Consider the following 18,983-nt stretch of genomic DNA (forward strand, 5'->3'; position numbering starts at 1 on the left):
TGTGAAAGTATTTTTGTTTCTTTTTACCCTCTTCCCATAGGAAAAAATGCCATCCCTCTAATGTTAGTATTCTTTTATTTTTTAAATTTATCCAATCCCTGATCCATGTTAGTGCTGCTGCTTTGTAATAAAGATCCCAGTCAGGGAGTCCCATACCACCTCTGCTTAGAAAGAATAATAGGACTGCAAGTGACAAAGAAAGTTAAATATCTTGGAATATGGCTAACTGCAAAGTGCTCAACTATAAAGGAAAATAATTATACAAAATTAGTGCAACAAATAAAAAAAGATCTAGAATTATGGGGGAAACTACAACTATCATTATTAGGGAAAATAGCAACAATAAAAATGAATGTACTACCGAGAATATTATACTTATTTCAAACAATCCCCATAAAATTAGGGAAATCTTTTTTTACCGAATTGAATAAGATTATATTAAAATTTATATGGCAAGGGAAGAAAGCCAGGATAAAGTTGAAAGCTCTACAGGATGACAGAAGCAGAGGTGGTATGGGACTCCCTGACTGGGATCTTTATCACAAAGCAGCAGCGCTAACATGGATCAGGGATTGGATAAATTTGTGATGCCCAAAGCATTCAAAATGCACGCAGACATAAAGACATTTAAAGAAGGGGAAAAATAGGGGTAAGAAAAAACAGCTTCAAAAATAAAACAAACAATTTAAATGAAATACTTTGGGTCCATGCTCTGAAATATATTTGGATCAAATTTTTGTGTCAGTTCTCTGCTTTTAGTAAAATGTGAGTTAGGTTCAGATTCCATTCAGATGGAAGCAAATTCTCATTAAGTAGTTTAAAACATGTACAAATGCAAACAAAATCTTTCAAAATCATTTCTTTTTATATAGGTTCAATTAAGCATCTTAAACGTCAAAACTTTCCCAGAAAAAACAAAATCAATATTATATTCAGAGCAGAAAAGAAAATATAAGAAAACCAAAACAATGAAAGGCAAAGCTACATGAGCAGTTCACCCATTTGCCCCTCCTTTCTCAGATAGAAGGGTAAAGGAAAAAAATTGTTAAAGGGAGCAGAAAAGCCGTACTCCCCCCCTTTCCTGCTACTCGCTCTTCAAAGAAAAAAAAGTCCTTGAGTTAACAACCAGCGAGGACAAGGAAAAAAAAAATTTAATAGCCCACACAGGAATCTCACTCCTTTTTTTCCCACTCTGCATTCTCTCAACAAAATAATTTTCTCCATTTCTTTAAGCGAAAGGGAATCACAGTACATTCACAACAACTTTTTACTCTCAACATTTGCACTGCAATCAAACTGCTTGTGTAAACCAATTTCCCATGTAAAAATCCCATTTCATGCAAACCAATCATTACAATTATTTCAGGTCTAGAAATGATTACACACAAACATATACACACACATATACAAAAAAAACACAACAACACACACTCCCAGCCTGTGGAGACAAAATTCCTTGTTCAATCTGCAGCTCATTCTTCAAGTAGTGGGAAAATTCAGGAAGTAATTTTAATCAAAAATGTGATTTTGGGCCCTAATCACTGCCTGTTTCACACAGCTTTAAGTCCAAGCTGAGAATTTTTTTTTTTACTTAATTTGCCAGCCAGCCAAACATATCACACTCAAGTCAATCCCATTCAATTCTTCACACTATTATTATAGATGCACATTTAAGAATTTTTAACAGAAATCACATCAAATTGTTAAAAGTCAAATTATCAGAGTCTTCCCATTTAGACAGGCTTTACCTTTTTTTGTTACCTGCTAAACCCCAAGTGAGGAACAACAATAAACGTTTTCTTCTTTATTCTTAGTTCTTTCAGAATTTTCTGGCTCTTTTGAGAATGGTAAATTCTCAAGATCTTTATAACACTGCAGTATTTCTTTCCTTCTATTCCTAGGTCTTCCTACCAGACATAACAGCATAAGCTAACTGTTCTGTCCCGTGATTCCAATGAATATGTAGACACTGGCTTGGCTGTCTGCCACGACTAATTACATAGATAAAGCCACCCCTTGGCTAGGAGCCTAGAAAGCTATCTTCAAGAACCCAAGATTAAACTTACGGAATGCTTTCTCAACGGCTAGTAAAATGGACTGTGGTTTCCTGCAAAGATTCCCCTCCCGTTGCTCCACCTATAAACTCTTTGGGAGGGGCCACAACCTTAGCCAGCTGTCCCTACTTCCTTCTATGACGTCTTCTCCACAGCTGTTCCTTTCTCCTCTCAGCTATATGTACACGGACATCAGGGACAACCTCCCTCTGTTCCTCTTCACTGCTCCCTGATTCAGATGCCACCTGGTGGCCAACAGGCCTCTCTAGTTCCTGCTCTGACTCCAAACTCCCTCCAGAGTCTTCCTCATCCTCCAGAGCAGTCCCATAATGGTCTGAGCTGTCAGAGTACACCAACAGCTCAGCCGGCTACTGCTGGGCCACAACACTATCCCTCACTGCAGGGTCCTTCCCCCGGGTCTGACGCTCAGGGAGCAGCTTAACTGGGAATTGTTCATGGAACGCCTGCACCAAAGCAGGTGCGTGCACAGAGGTCGCATCCTCCCAGGTAACATCCTCCAGCTCTCGGCCTTTCCATTCCACCAGGTATTGGAACCGTCCTTTCAGCCATCGGGAATCCCGAATCCTGGCAACTTCGTATTCGGCCGGTGCCTCATCGGCACGGGGTTCTGGCTGGGGATGATCGGGTTGGCGAAGAGGACAAGCCAGCCCTTCAGGAACAAGAAGAGATCGATGAAAGACCGGATGGACTCGCATCGAACGTGGTAAAGTCAGGCGATAGGCGACCGGATTGATGACTGCTTCAATAGGAAACGGGCCAAGGTAACGGTGGTCTAACTTCTTGACCGGCCGGTTTGACGGAAGGTGTCTAGTGGTCAGCCACACTTGATCGCCCACAGTCAACGCCATCGTCGCACGCCAAGACCTATCCACAACTCTCTTATAGTCCTCCTTGGCTTTATCCAGATATCGCCGCACCACTTGATGGACCGCCTGTAGTTCCGACAGGAAGTCCTTAGCTGCGGGGACTGGTGAGTCGATGGGTGTGAGGGGAAAGAACCGAGGATGATACCCCACATTGGCCAAGAAGGGTGTTGTCTGCGTGGATGTGTGCTGTGAGTGATTGAACGCAAACTCCGCTATTGCCAAGTAGTCCACCCAATCATTTTGCTGCTGGTTCACAAAACAGCGCAGGTACTGTTCCAAGATCCCGATCACTTTCTCCGTCCCTCCGTTGGTTTCGAGATGGTGCGCTGAGGACAAGCAGATCTTGACATCCAAGGCCATCATCAGCCCTTTCCAAAACTGGGCTGTGAATTGCGTTCCTCTGTCCGACACGACCCTGTCAGGTAGGCCGTGCAACCTGAAAACATGTTGGATAAACATGCGGGCGGTGATGCGGGCTGTTGGTAATCTCCGACACGGGATAAAATGCACCATCTTCATCAGCATGTCTACCACCACGAACACTGTGGTAAATCCAGAAGACGGAGGCAAGTCTGTCAGGAAATCCATAGAAATGGCCCCCCATGGTCTCTCCGGGGTCGGCAATGGCTGAAGCAGCCCTGGAGGGGCTCTTGTCGCTGACTTGGCCTGCCGACACCGTACACAAGACGTGACGTAAGATTGTACGTCATGTCGCAATCGGGGCCACCAGAAGTAAGGGAGACCAGGTTCAAGATCTTGAAGAGGCCAAAGTGCCCCGCCGCAGGATTATCATGGCACTGGGATAGAATAAGTCCCCAAAGGGGCCCCGCTGGCACATAGAGTCTATCCCGGTACTGCAAAAGTTCATCGGTGAATATCCATAGGGAGGTAGGCCCCACCTCTGCCTTCCGTTGTTCCACCCAATTGTCATGCTGCTGCGCTTCCCGTATCTGGGGCCGTAAGTCCACAGGCTTGTGAACGGCGGAGAAGGACACTATGGGCAAAACTGTCCGGGGTGGAATCGGGTTTTTGGTACATGAATACTCGGGTTTCCTTGATAGGGCATCCGCCCTTTGGTTGTGCGCACTGGGGATGTATGTCACGCGGAAATTGAACCGTGCAAAGAAAAGAGACCACCGGATCTGGCGCTGGTTCAATTTCCGCGGGGTCTTCAGGAATTCCAAATTCCTATGGTCCGTCCGGACTTCAATCTGATGCCTGGCCCCCTCTAGATGATGCCTCCAAGCCTCAAACGCCACCTTAATGGCTAGTAACTCCTTCTCCCAAATGGTATAATTGCGCTCAGAAGAATTGAGTTTCCGCGCGTAATAAGCGCAAGGGAAAAGGGTACCGCCGGAGGCGTGAGCCTGAAGTAACACCGCTCCCACAGCGATATCGGATGCAGTCGCCTCCACTACAAACGGATGGTGGGGGTCAGGATGCTTCAAAATGGGCTCTTTCATGAAGGCCTGCTTCAAGGCCTGGAACGCGTGGTGCTCAGCCCCCCCCCCCCCCCCATGAAACGGAACGTTTTTCTACAGGAGCCGAGTGAGGGGCGCAGTCAGGGAAGCAAAGCCGGGGATAAAGGTCCGATAGTAGTTGGCAAACCCGAGGAGTCGCTGGACATCCTTCACTCTCCGAGGAGGTTGCCAACTACACAAAGACTCCACCTTGCCTGGCTCCATCGCAATGCCTTCAGGAGAGATACGATGTCCCAGGAACTCAATGGTGGACTGCCAAAACTGGCACTTCTCCAGTTTCGCATACAAGCAATTCTCACGGAGCAGTTGTAGGACCAGGCGTAGGTGTTGCCTGAGAAGGAATGGAAAGTTTCCCTTCCACCTTCGATTGAGGTGCGGACCGTCGCCCCTCCTTGTTAGCATATCTCCAGATAAGAAATAAAAACCGATAACATGTTCTAATTAAAACAAACTTTAATATAAAAATAAAAAATAAACAAATCTATCTAATTGTTACATTTTGGCAAGAGCAATTGTCGCCCACCTTCTTGGCAGACGAACAGAAGAATCAAAAGTACAGAAGTCTCTGGAATGTGTGATGTATTAAGAAACGTGTTAAGAAGCATGCACAGTAAATCACTTGTTGATAAGACCTATGACCTGCGCAGTATATCTTCAGCTCGGCTAGCAAACAATTAACGCAGTGACATTGCCGATGGCTCTCCCGGGAGGACGAGTAAATCAAGATGTTATCGAGATAAATGACGACAAACTGGTCCAAAAGGTCCCAGAAGATGTTGTTCATAAAATGTTGGAAGATGGCAGGGGCATTGGTCAGCACAAAAGGCATGACCGTGTACTCAAAATGCCCATACCTGGTGCCGAATGCTGTCTTCCATTCATCCCTGGGTCGGATCCGGACAAGATTGTAGGCTCCACGGAGATCCAATTTGGTGAACACCTTAGCTTCTCTGAGCCGCTCCAACAGTTCAGGAATAAGGGGCAGAGGATATCGATTGGGCACAGTGATAGCATTGAGCCTACGATAGTCACAACAGAGTCTCAAATCTCCGGTCTTCTTTTTGACGAACAAGACCGGGGCAGACAATGGCAAAGACGAGGGTCTGATAAAACCCCGAGCTAGGTTTTTGTCCAAAAAGTCCCGCAATGCGGCCAACTCCGGGTCTGACATCGAATAAAAATGACCCACAGGGAGCGGCGAGTCTGGAATCACATCGATGGGACAATCATATGGCCGGTGCTGTGGCAATTGGTCTGCTTCTTGTTCAATGAACACGTCTGCAAAATCTGCTATGTTGGAAGGCAAGGACACCCCGGGTGGACTCAGCAGCTGGCCTGCACAGACATGACAGGTGTGGTCCACACATTGCAAGGCTGGAAAGGTCACAAGGTTCTGGGACCAGTAGATCTGTGGGTCGTGCACCCGAAGCCAAGCCAAGCCCAAGACCATGGGGAAATGCAGGCCAGAGGTAATGTAGAAGTGGATGGCTACCTCATGAGCCCCGATGACCAGGCGCAAGGGTTGTGTGGCGGCCTTGATAGGCCCAGACAGAAGCAGCCGGCCGTCAATGGTCTCCACAAGCATAGGAGGATCTACTGGACACAGAGGAACTGCATACTTGGTCGCAAACGCTTCGTCCATGAAGTTCGTGGTAGCCCCGGAGTCGACAAGAGCATGCAACGGAATCCCTGCGGGCTACTGGACAGGACTATTCGGGATGTCAGGATCAGGTGTCGGGGAGACCCGCAAGTCACTGTCTCTGAAAATGGCTCTGAATTGATGCGCGCCCAACCTAAGGTCTCCCTTAGATCTGGCTTGGGGGCCTTTCCCGACAAATTGTTCTGGGTCTGGGGTGTAGGTCCCGTAACTGACGCCCCTCGTCTCTTCTTGGGGCAAAAGGCTGCCATGTGGCCAGGTTCCCCACAATAAAAACGCAACCCCCCTAAGCGCCGTCTGTCTTTCTCCATTATCGACAAGCGGGGTTTGGCTGCACCTAATTCCATGGGCTCCTCCCGTGGAGTTGGAGTCTCACTCATGGCCGGAACAACCCTGTTCTCCTGGGACGTGCGGTGAATTCCCCACCTCTGCAACCGAGCATCAATCCAGAGACACAGGTGGACCAACGCTTTGAAATTCGGTGGCCTATCCACACGCACCAGCTCATCCTGCAATTCTTCCGAGAACCCATCCTCAAATGTGTTCATGAGGGCTGCCTCATTCCAAGCCGAATCCTGGCTTAGTAGCCTAAATTCACTGATGTAGTCCTGCAAGGAACCCCGGCCCTGCTTCAGAGTCTTCAGACGTCGCGTAGCCGTCTCCGTCTTAATGGGGTCCTCATACATTAACCGGAGGTGGTCACAGAACCCCCTGAAGTCATCCAGCAAAGGTCTAGCCTGGACCAGCAGTGGCGTTGCTCAACAAGCTGCAGAGCCGGAGAGTAAGCTAATCATAAACCCCACTTTATCTCGGTCAGTGGGAAAATCCTCTGCTCTCAAGCTGATAAATAGCTGCCATTGTCCCAAGAAAGCTGGAAACATGGCTTGGTTGCCATCGAATTTATCAGGCACTGCAACCAGGCATTTCCTCCAAGGTGGGGGTGAAGCAGGGTGACCTTGGAGCTGTGCCACCTGGGTAGCCAACATAGCCACTTGTTGCAAAAGTTGCGCGTTCTCGGCACGTAGCTGCTCCATGGTGATGATTTTTACAGCTTTTGTTTTAAGGCAGGAAACAAACTGTTCTGTCCCGTGATTCCAATGAATATGTAGACACTGGCTTGGCTGTCTGCCACGACTAATTACATAGATAAAGCCACCCCTTGGCTAGGAGCCTAGAAAGCTATCTTCAAGAACCCAAGATTAAATTTACGGAATGCTTTCTCAACGGCTAGTAAAATGGACTGTGGTTTCCTGCAAAGATTCCCCTCCCGTTGCTCCACCTATAAACTCTTTGGGAGGGGCCACAACCTTAGCCAGCTGTCCCTACTTCCTTCTATGACATCTTCTCCACAGCTGTTCCTTTCTCCTCTCAGCTCTACGTACACGCACATCAGGGACAACCTCCCTCTGTTCCTCTTCACTGCTCCCTGACTCAGATGCCACCTGGTGGCCAACAGGCCTACTCTGACTCCAAACACCCTCCAGAGTCTTCCTCATCCTCCAGAGCAGTCCCATAATGGTCTGAGCTGTCAGAGTACACCAACAGCTCAGCCAGCCACTGCTGGGCCACAAGAGCTAACCATATCTTCTTTGGTCAGCCCCAACGTATGGAAGGGCTTCCAAACCTCTAAGTATTTTCCCTAAAGGACAAGTCGGGTCTATTTACAATTCAGGATTCTTCCTAATTGTTTTAGTAACTTCTCAATTTTATTTGAAGTTACACCCATTGTTCTATCTCTTCAAGCACTTGATTGTTGTTACATATTTCTGCCCTGGGGGTGAAACCCTCTATCTATCTTGAATCTCCCAGCAGATGCTGGCTTCTCTTTAAAGATCAAGATGTATAGAGACCTTCACACATTGTTTACACCTTCGGGGCAAAAGTTTCTTACCTGGGTCTGTGCACAGAGTTGCCTGGTCCTGGGGTCTCAGTTGTTGACTCCCTCTGTTTCCTTTTGATATTACAGACCAGAGCTGTCAATGTAGTTCTGGCATGGGGCCTGCAAATGGAAGTCCAGTCTCAGATGACTCTAGGCAGTTGAAATCAACCAGCGCACCCCCAGAATATCTGAGGAGTACTCCCAAATGAGGCCCTTAAGCCCCACATTGGGCGCCAAGATTGTGTGATAAAAACCCAATTATTAAATCCTCACAACACATAGACAGGTCTGGTTCACAATTCAAAAAGTTTTATTTACAGAAAAATAAAAAGTCTTTGCAAAGGTGGCCTCCAAGTCTCCTCCCAAGTGGATCAAGTACAAGGAGAACAAAGAATAGCATTCAAACAATACATTTTATAGATTCTACTCCTCAGAAACTCCCCCATTTCCTGCTCATTCATTTACATTGTTTCTTTCATCATTCCATATTCTAAAGGGTCAACTTGACAATTTCTTGAGAGGCCCCTATCTCTTATTTGGTTTCTCTGGTGCCTTTCTGTACATAGCCTTGGAAAAACAAAGTTTATCTTGTCCTGTTTACTTAACACATTTTGTAGTTAATAAAAGCACAATAATGTATTACACATATAAGGCAGAGAATATAATGGATTATACATTTAACATCGTAAAAGAATACAAAAGCTTTTAACATTTTATAAAAGAGTAACTTAATATAATTTCCTTCATTACTCACCGAACAACTGCAATGGTTCGCTTAATAAGGGTGGCAGGGAAGGTTGTAAAATGGGGCTATACTCACTTAGCAACTGTCTCATGTAGCAACGGAAATGTTTGACGTGATTGTGGTCGTAAGTCGAGGACTGGCTGTAACATTGGGGACAAATGCTAGATCTGTGTGCACCAAAGGTATACAGGGAGTCCTCAAAATACAACCACTCACTTAGTGACAAAACTGTGATTTACAATGTTTTTGCTGAAAATTAACATTTTCAGTCAATCCTGCCTCATAGAAAACCTTTAGGTTTGCTTAATGACTACAGTGTTTGCTTAATGACCACAGCAGTCACTTAACAACTGCAGCAGTGGCTTAAGGAACACAGCAATCCCTTAACAATTGCAGCAATGACTTAATGATCACATTAGTGGCTTAACAAAGGAAGTAGTCTCTTAATGACCACAGCAGTCACTTAATAACTGTAGCACTGGCTTAACTGCAACAATGGCTTAACAAACCACTCCCTTAACAAACAAAGGAGCCGCTTAAGGACTGCAGCCTTGGTTTAACGATAGTAGCAGTGCCTTAACGAACACAGCAATCCCTTAGCTATTACAACAATGGCTTAACGAACACAGCAGTCTTTTAACGAACACAGCAGTCCCTTAACAATTGCAACAATGGCTTAATGAACACAGCACTCCCTTAAAAACATAGCAGTCCCATAACAATCACTGCAGTCACTTAACCACTGTAAGACTGGTTTAACGAACACAGCAGTCCCTTAGAAACTGCAACAATGCCTTAACAAACTCAGCAGTCCCTTAACAAACACATCAGTCCCTTAAGGATTGCAACAATGGCTTAACAAACACAGCAGTTCCTTAACGATTCCATCAGTGGCTTAACAATCACAGTAGTCATTCAACTACCACCACCACAAGAAAGGTTATAAAATCTGGTCGATCATGTGAGTGACATGCTGAACGGTCGTTGCAATTTACAATCCTAATGGGTAGGCTCCATTATGGTCATAAGTCGAGGACCGCCTGTCCTGTGGTATCCCCTGGAATGGCAGAGCTGCAACAACTGCAGACCTTGAGGGGGTCTCAAATGATCTTTCAGCATGAATGATAGGCAGTCCTCGGCTTAACAACCATGATTGAGCTAAAAATGTACATTGCTAAGCGAGAGGCCAGTTAAGTGAGTCTCGCCCCATTTTATGACTTCTCTGGCCACGGCCGTTAAGTGAATCGTTGCCGTGGTTAATTGAGTAACCCAGTTATTAACTTCTGAAAGTGAATAAGTTTAATATTAACTTACTAAAGTCAATCTGGCTTCTCCATTGATTTGGCTCATCTAAGGTTGCTAAAAGAGGATCAACATGACCCCGGGATGGTGCAACCGTTGTAAATGTTGCCATGCATCCAAATCTTGGTCAGGTGACCATGGGGATGCTGCAATGGTCATAAGTGTGAGAAATGGTCCTAAGTCATTTTTTTCAGTGATGTAACTTCGAACTGTCACTAAATGAACTGCTGTAAGTCGAGGAATACCTGTGCATGGAGGAGGCCATTGCTGATGTGCCAGTACAGTGTGTGGGTGTGAAAGCCTTAGCTGCCAATTGTGACAAAATGGCGAACCCGATTCTGAAGTACAAAACCACAAATCTGAAATGCCAACCAATGGGAAAAGGGAAGTTCTGTCCCTGAACTCCCTCTTTTTCCAGGTCTTGAGAGTGCCAGGTCTTCGGGTCCCAGCCAGCTCCATGAACTTCCCAGCGGCCAAGATGCCCGAGGAAGGAACCAGTTGCCTGGCCACCGAGATTTCCGCGTCAAGTATTTGGGATCGGCACAGGAAAAGCGAGCTTCTCGCGGTTCCTTCCCACTGGAGTCAAGTTCAAGCGAGGAGAGGGAGCTGGAAATGCTGCACGAGGCGGGCATGATGCTCTTGGAAGAGAAGACGTACTTGGCAGGGAAGAGGGCCCAAGACATCAACCACAAAGGTAGGAAGACGTTGTGTGGAGATGGCACAACACACATTTCTCTTAGCGTGGGGCTTCGACGTGGCTGGTGGAATGAACCTCCATGGGCTATTTTCTCCAAGGTCCCTTCCAGCTCTAGGATTCCATGATCTTTGGTGGGTCCTTCAGAGACGTCCAATGGGATGGAAAGCGGTTGGACTAGAAGGCCTCCAAGGCCCCTTCCAGGCCGAAGATTCCATGATCTTTGGTGGGTCCTTCAAAGATGTCCACCAAGATGGGCAGGGGGTTGGACTAGAAGACCTCCAAGGACACTTCCAGACCGAAGATTTCATGATCTTTGGTGGGTCCTTCAAAGATGTCCACCAAGATGGGCAGGGGGTTGGACTAGAAGACCTCCAGGGTTCCTTTCAACCCAAGAGTTCTATGATCTTTGGTGGGTTCTTCCGGGACATCTATAAGGCTGGGCAAGGGGTTGGACTAGAAGACCTCCAAGGTCCCTTCCAGCCTGAGGATTCTACGACTGTGTGACTCACTGAACAACTGCAGTGGTTCCTTTAAGAATTGTGGCATGAAAGGGAATAAGATGGAGGCTAAAACTCACTTAACATCTCACTTAACAACATAAATGTGGGGCTCAGTTGCGGTCGTAAGTTGAGGACTGAGCCCTGGTAAAGGAGACCTCAGATAGAATACCCTAAAATATCTTTTTTGCAGGATCTTCCAACGATTTTGAAAGCAATGAAGGATCACTACCGGAATTGGAAGAGCCGAATGTTCCAGTACCACGGACAGCTCACACGGTGCAGGTGTGGCTCTTGTAGAGCAATGCCCAGAACTATGTTTTTCAAACTGGGCGACTGGAAGATGGGTGGACTTCAACTCCTAGAATTCCCTAGTCAGTCGCAGTTGAGTTGGGTGGCGCTGAGAGAGAAGCTCAAAGTCCCTCAGTTGGCTTTCCTTCCTAAGGTGGGACTAGAACTCGCCATCACCTGGTGATTGCCCCAAAGTCACCCAGCTGCCTTTCATGCCTAAGGCAGGACTAGAACTCACTGTTGCCTGGTTATTGGCGCAAAATCACCCAGCTGGCTTTTATGACTAAGGCAGGACTAGAACTCCCAGAATCTTGGTGAATGCCCCAAAGTCCCCCCATCCAGCCTTCACGTCTAAAGTGGAAATAGAACTCATCATCTCCCAGCGATTGGCCCAAAGTCGCCTGCTCCGCTTTCCTCCCTAAGGTGGAACTAGAATTCATCATCACCCACTTGAGTGCGATTGATCGTTAATGGCTGTGCTAGCAAGGTGCCTGAAATTGCCTCCTTTCCATTGGTAAAAAAAATAAATTAAAAAGGTAATTGCCAGAATCCTAGAAGGAGCGAGGGACAAGAGGTGATACACGGACCTCATCCAAAAGTTCTGGGTTTGAGTTTTTTACATCCCCGGTCCGTTTTTTTTCACAGTGTCGAGGCAATCGTGATATTTTCTCAAATTCTCTCACTGGATATGGACGGTCTTGGCGTCGCTTCGCACCAAACACCCTGGGGCCAAATACACAACTCTGAAAAATTATGGCTTTTGTGCAACCCTACCCACAATTGTGAAGAAGGGAAGGTTGATTGTAAGATGTACAATAAAATGATAAATAAATAAAAGACCTTTTCAAAAACAATCTCACACATTAATCGAGGCCAGCTAAGTGCCTTTCTGGGAAGCAGAGAAATTGATGGGCCGTTCTGGAGAGAACATAAAAACACTCTTTCACAAAAAGGGATCCGCTTAGTAGTAAGAGATGAGTAAATAGATTTGTTTTTTTGCAGACCCAGCTGACGCATTCCCTGGGGACTGGCGGAGAGTCCATTAGCAAGGCCAAACAAAGCCGGAGTGAAAAGAAAGCTCGAAAGGTAATTCCCTCCCTTTTCCATTTCATTTCATTTTATTTCATTATTTCCTTCCCTTCCTTTCCCTTCCCTCCCCTTCCTTTCTCTTCCCTTCCCCATCCATCTTCCTTCCTTCCTTCCTTTTCTTCCATCTATCCTTCCCAAACCATCTCCTTCCTTTCTTCCTTTTCCGGTGGATTCGAGGGAGGGGTAACACGTGGGTATTAACACAGCCTGATTGGTCCATAGACTGAGAGAAAGCTGATAAAGGCTCCTGCCTTCCCCTTTACTTCCCAGTTTCCTCTCAGTCTTTCGGTCCTAGTGCTGAGTTATTCATCTACTGGTAGGAATAAATTTTCTAAATTTTATGGGAATTAACAATTAATTCGGTTAATTGGGCATTTTAAATTCCAAATTAGGCTGCGGCCCAGAGACAGTTCTGCTGTCCAAGCGGCAGGGGGAGGGCCCCGTGGGGCAGCCTCGCCTCCCCCCCGTGGGCCATTGGATTCGAACCGGTCCCCGGGGTGCGGGGGTGTCGGATTCAACTTCACGCAGCTGGGAAACCGCCCGCTGGCGGTTCCGACGCTGTTAAAAGCGCGCGAAGAGCTCCGTTAGCCGCCCGCTGCCCCTGGGGCGGCGAAAATTGATTCCGCGCCGTCCCGGTTCCCTTAAAGGGATGCGTGCATGTTTTGAGGCGTGTGGAGGCTCGTTAATGCAGAGGAGCCTCCGCAGTAAAAGTTAAGGGTGTAGCGGCGTTTTAAGAAGCCTCAATGTTTCTGGAAGCTGGGGCTGGAGGAGGAGGTTTTCTCTCCCATTCGGGAGCCTCCTCGTGGTCTTATTTGCACAGACCACTGGAAATTACGGGCGGCCATTTTTAATGCAAAGTGCAGGCGGCCATTTTGTTTTCCCTTTGTGTCCAGAGTTGCGGCGGCCATTTTGATTCGCACCTCGTGTGCATCACAAACCTCCGGTGAGAATTGAAGCTGCAGTTCCTCAGTAGGGAGAGTCAGCAGCCAGCGAACCCTGCTTATTGCCAGCTGTATTCATTGTACAGTGAAGACACGTGAGTGGGACAATGGCAAACGTGCAGGAGGCTAATCTTCCTCAGGATTCTGAATGTGCTCCTGCAGAAGGGGGAGAGGCCCACTTGAGCAGACCCAGAACCAGGGCTACTTCATCCCAGCCAGGGGTCTCACAACGTTCTTCCAGGGCTGCCACCAGGGATGAGCAAAGGAGGCAGAAGGCCTTGGAAAAGGTAGTGGCTAGGGCAGAGAAGCAGGCTCAAGTGGCCCCATCTAGGACTAGATCTAGGTCTCCTGTTAGGCCTGTCTCAGCTCGGCCTGTGTCCTCCCCCAGGGGCTTCAGCCCATCTTCCTCCTCAGCATCCCCTGGATCCACCAGGGGTTTTGGGCAACCTAGATCCCCTTCCCCTCCTGCCTCACTGACTCCCATCGGGGCAGAGGAGGATCCTTTGGAAGGTACATCTAGATCCTTCCCTTCTGCTCCTAGGCTAGCTCCTCAACATCCTGATCCCATCCAGGATGACCTTGAGGATTTGGAGCTATTGCCTGAAAGCATCAAAAGGCTAATCTCGGCTGCTATCACTAGAGGCATAGCTCAGAGGGACAGGGCTTCTCACTCTAGCAGATCCCTGGGGCGCCACCTATCTAGAGCTTCTTCCCCATCAGTGGTGAGTGAAACCTCTACCCGGGGGGAGGAGAATTATAATGATTTGGGGTTTTCGGAGGATGAGGATGCAGCTCCTCCGGAGGAACCCTCCTCTTCGGCCTTGCTTCCCCCAGTTATGTTTAAGCCTCTGCTCAATAAGGCTCGTAAGACCACCAAGATTGGTACTGGTGACCCCACGGTTCCCCCGCCCAGGGATCCTGACATGGCTATGTTCTCTAACACAGCCACCAATAAGGCAGAGATCCCTGCGCCACCTTTGTTTCTAGAGGCGGTCCAAAATCAGTGGGCGCGCCCTTCTAATTTTTCCAATCCAGGCAGTAATGACCGTCGTTTCTATAACATGGAGCAAGCCTTTGCCAAGGTTTTGCAGCTGCCCACGGTGGACACCCCAGTTGCAACTTTGGTCTCCTCTTCTCCCGTGGTTTCTGGAGATGCAGCAGATAAGATGAAACCAGAGGACAAGAGAGCGGAGCTTACCCTTAGGAAAAACTTTAATGCTTCTGCCTGGGCGGTTAAGGCGGCGGCCGCCGTCTCCTACTTTAACCGGACCACGGTCATGTGGTTGCACAAGCTGCAGGAACACACTCCTATTCAGGATGAGCGTCTTCATCAGGACATAACTAAGATCTTAGCGGCCTCGCAATTTTCGGCCGATGCCACTCTGGATGCGATGAAATTCGCCTCTAGTGCCCTGGCCACTTCAGTCACCTCCCGTCGCCTGTTGTGGCTTCGTAACTGGCAGATTGACAATAAAGCCAAGTGGAGTCTGGCGGTGGCCCCCTTCGCGGGCCCCAATCTCTTTGGAGAGGCTCTAGATCCTATTCTGATAGAGAATAAGGATAAGAAGAAGGTCCTTCCCTCCAATGCCAAGAAGGCAGAGTCCAGATCCACACCTTACCGTAGAACCCCTTTCAGGGCTCAGGAACAGGATCAGCAGCAAAGGTTCTCATCCTTTAGATCGGATAGACAGTTCTCCCGCCCTTATTACCATGACCGCTTCAGGTTCCAGGGTCAGAACAGGCGGCCCTTTCGTGGGGGGGGGGGCCGCCCCTTCCGCAGAGGGAAATGACTCGAACCCGAGTCTTCCCATAAGCGGCCATCTGGCAAACTATGCGGATCAGTGGGACGAAGTCACCACAGACGCCTGGGTCAGAGCCACCGTCCGGTTCGGCCTAAGACTGGAGTTTCTTTCCACCCCTCCGAACTTGTTCAGAACTTTCAACCCCTCTCGCGATCCGGAAAGGCGTCGACTCATGGATCTTGCAGTGGCGCATCTCCTCGAGATTCAGGCGGTCGAGCCCGTTCCAACCGCAGAGCGCGGGTTAGGCCACTATTCAAACTTATTCATGGTTCCGAAGAGTTCGGGGGGCTGGAGGACGATTCTAGATCTCAAGCGTCTCAATCAGTACCTCCTTTACAGACGCTTCAAGATGTCTTCCCTCAGGTCCATTCTCCAGGGAGTCAGGCGGGGGGATTACATGGCCTCGATCGACCTGACCGAGGCCTACCTTCACATCCCCATCCTCCCAGCCCACCGGAAATACCTGCGGTTCTCCCACGGGGACCGCCATTTTCAATACCGAGCTCTACCCTTCGGGCTGGCCTCAGCGCCACGCACCTTCACGAAAGTCTTGGCGGCATTGGTGGCTCACCTGCGCTCAAAGCCGGTGAGGCTCCAATGCTACCTGGACGATGTCTTGGTTCAGGCAGAATCCTTGTCCCAGGCCACCCTCGACCTCCAGTTCACCATCAGGTGCCTTCAGTCCTTAGGGTTTTCTGTAAACTTCCCCAAGAGTCATCTCACCCCGTCCACACGCATCTTACACTTAGGGACGGTGATAGATTCAGGGACGGGGATGGTTCAGCTTTCCCCAGACAGGCTCTCCAGTCTCAAACAGCTGGTACGCAGGGTGCGCGGAAGTCAGTCAGTTTCCATCCTGACCTTGTCTCAGCTACTTGGCAAGATGGTCTCCTGCATCGGCGTGGTTCCATGGGCTCCACCTTTGGCCATTGCAGTGGGCCTTGATCCCTTACCAGAGGAAGAGGATGAGCAACTCCCTGAGGTCTCTGCAGCTTCCTGCATCAGTCCGAGCGTCTCTCCAGTGGTGGCTGTCTCCTGCCCTACATCGAGGCAACACGTTTTGGGAACCGGACAGGGTGAAGGTGACGACAGACGCCAGCCTGTTCGGCTGGGGAGCGCTGATGGGGACCAGGATGGCGCAGGGCCGCTGGTCCGTATCGGATCTCCGACACAACATCAATTGGTTGGAGCTGAAGGCGGCCCGTCTGGCCCTACAACACTTCAAGCAGGCTGTGCGGGGTCGTCACGTGTTACTTCTGACGGACAATATTGCCACGAAGGCCCACATCAACCGTCAGGGGGGCACGCACTCCCGAGCCCTCTGGCTAGAGGCACTGAGGCTGGGGGCGTGGGCGGAGACGCATCTGGAGTCGCTGGTGTCCGAACACATCTCCGGGGACTCCAATCATCAGGCGGACTGGCTGAGTCGTGCGACACTCGACAACGGCGAATGGAGTCTCCATCCGCAGCTGTTCCGGAAGATTTGCCACAGATTCGGCGACCCGCTGGTGGACCTGTTCGCCACGCCACGCAACGCACAGCTCCTGAGATTCTTCTCCCGTTTCCAGTGCCGGTCGGCGGAGGGGACGGATGCACTCCGGAGCCGCTGGCCTCGGGGCCTTCTTTATGCCTTTCCTCCCATTCCCCTTATCCCAGGGACCATCAGGAAGGTAGTGTTAGAGAAGGCTCAGGTCATCCTCTTGGCTCCCTATTGGCCCAGGAGACCATGGTTTGCGGACCTGGTGCTCCTCTCGGTGTCCCAGCCATGGAGGATTCCTCGGGAGGGGGTTGTCTTGTGCCAGGGGGTCTTGATACATCCGGAGCCCCAGTGGCTCCACCTGACCGCCTGGCACTTGAACGGCTGCTCCTGAGGGAGGCCCACCTGTCCGCCAATGTCATTGAGACCTTGGAGGCCGCTAGGCGTCCCTCCACCACCAGGATTTATAATTCCACCTGGTCAGCCTTCGTTAGGTGGTGCAGTCCGTTAGGCCTAGATCCCACCAGAGCCTCAGTGGCTAATGTCTTAGACTTCTTGCAGAAGGGTCTGGAGGGCGGCCTAGCGCCTAATACTCTGCGCAGGCAGGTGGCCGCCCTAGCCACGGTTTTGAAGGGGGAGGGGTCCTCTTCACTTTCACACTCCCCGCTTATCAAAAGGTTCCTTAAGGGGGCTTCTAATATTCGGCCCCCTCCCGTTCACAGGTTTCCCACTTGGGATCTCCCTCTGGTCCTCAGAGCTCTTACAGGTTCCCCTTTCGAACCGATCAGGTCGGTGCACATGCGACTGCTGACACTCAAGGTGGCGTTTCTGGTTGCCATCACGTCGGCTAGACGCATTTCAGAGTTAGGCGCCCTGTCTTCCAGGGACGACCTTTGCATTTTTCACCTAGATAGGGTGGTTCTCCGCCTTGACCCTTCCTTTCTCCCGAAGGTGAATTCCCCGTTTCATAGGGCTCAGGAAATTGTTCTCCCTAATTTTTGTCCAGCTCCTTCCCACGAACGGGAACGCCTCTGGCACCGTTTGGATGTTCGCCGTGCCTTACGCGTCTACCTCCGGAGGACGGCGGAGGTGCGTAGGTCTGAGGCCCTGTTTATTTCTTTTCAGCCAGGGTCCCTAGGGGCTAGGGTTTCCTCGGCTACCATATGAAGATGGATTCGTCAGGCCATTGAGGTGGCCTACCAGGCTTCGGATAGGGTTCCCCCAGCGGGTAACACTGCCCATTCGACTCGGAGTGCAGCCAACTCGGCAGCATGGGCCACCAGGGCTCCCTTTGAGGACATTTGCAGGGCTGCCACTTGGGCTTCCCCGACTCCGTTCATTCGCCATTACCGTTTGGACGCTTTTGCTTCCGCGGAGGCGTCCTTTGTTCGTAGGGTCCTACAGGGGGTGGTGGCTGACCCTCCCCCGGGGCCCTAGTTTTCCCTCCCTGGGACGTAGCTTGGGTATGTCCCACGTGTTACCCCTCCCTCGAATCCACCAGAAAACGGACGTTGGTCTTACCTGAACGTCCATTTTCGGGGGATGCGAGGGAGGGGTAACTTCCCGCCCTAGGTAGTTAGCTGGGGCCGGGGGAGGGCAGGGCGGCTCCTGGGTCTTCTTGTGCTTCCTTTCTGCAGGTGCTGTACCTTCGTCTTCTAGAAAACTGGGAAGTAAAGGAGAAGGCAGGAGCCTTTATCAGCTTTCTCTCAGTCTATGGACCAATCAGGCTGTGTTAATACCCACGTGTTACCCCTCCCTCGCATCCCCCGAAAATGGACGTTCAGGTAAGACCAACGTCCGTTCTCTTCCATCTATTCTTCCCGTCCATCTCCCTTCCTTCCTTTCTTCATCCTCTTCCATATATCCTTCCTTCCTTCTCTTCCATCTATCCTTCCCCATCCATCTACACCCTCCTTCCCTCCCTCTCCATCTTTCTTTTCCTCCCTCCTCCTTCCCTCCTTCTCTTCCATCTATCCTTTCCCATCTATCTCCTTCCTTCCCTTCCATCTCTTCTTCCCATCTATCACCCTTCCTTCCTCCCTCCCTTCCATCCATTCTTCCTTCCTTCTCTTCCATCTATTTTCCCCTTTATTTCCTTCCTTGCTTCCTTCTCTTCCATCTATCCTTCCCCATCTATCTCCTTCCTTCCTTCCCTTCCATGTATTCTTCCCATCCATCTTTTTT

General features: G+C 49.5%; 1 protein-coding gene across 2 annotated transcripts in view; it reads left to right on the forward strand.

Annotated features, from left to right (window-relative positions):
- The window catches only part of LOC309400491 (uncharacterized protein), a 67,500-nt gene that overhangs the window by 23,263 nt on the left and 25,254 nt on the right, over positions 1 to 18,983 (forward strand). Inside the window, exons 3-5 of one of the 2 annotated variants that reach the window (XM_081969014.1) lie at positions 10,424 to 10,699; positions 11,393 to 11,484; positions 12,493 to 12,576. In XM_081969014.1, the coding sequence (XP_081825140.1) occupies positions 10,424 to 10,699; positions 11,393 to 11,484; positions 12,493 to 12,576 (452 nt within the window). The remainder of the gene's footprint in view (positions 1 to 10,423; positions 10,700 to 11,392; positions 11,485 to 12,492; positions 12,577 to 18,983) is intronic. The other variant, XM_081969015.1, reaches the window with a different exon arrangement.

The sequence above is a fragment of the Natrix helvetica genome, assembly GCF_964273705.1.
Source record: "Natrix helvetica genome assembly, chromosome: W".
Classification (NCBI taxonomy): domain Eukaryota; kingdom Metazoa; phylum Chordata; class Lepidosauria; order Squamata; family Natricidae; genus Natrix; species Natrix helvetica.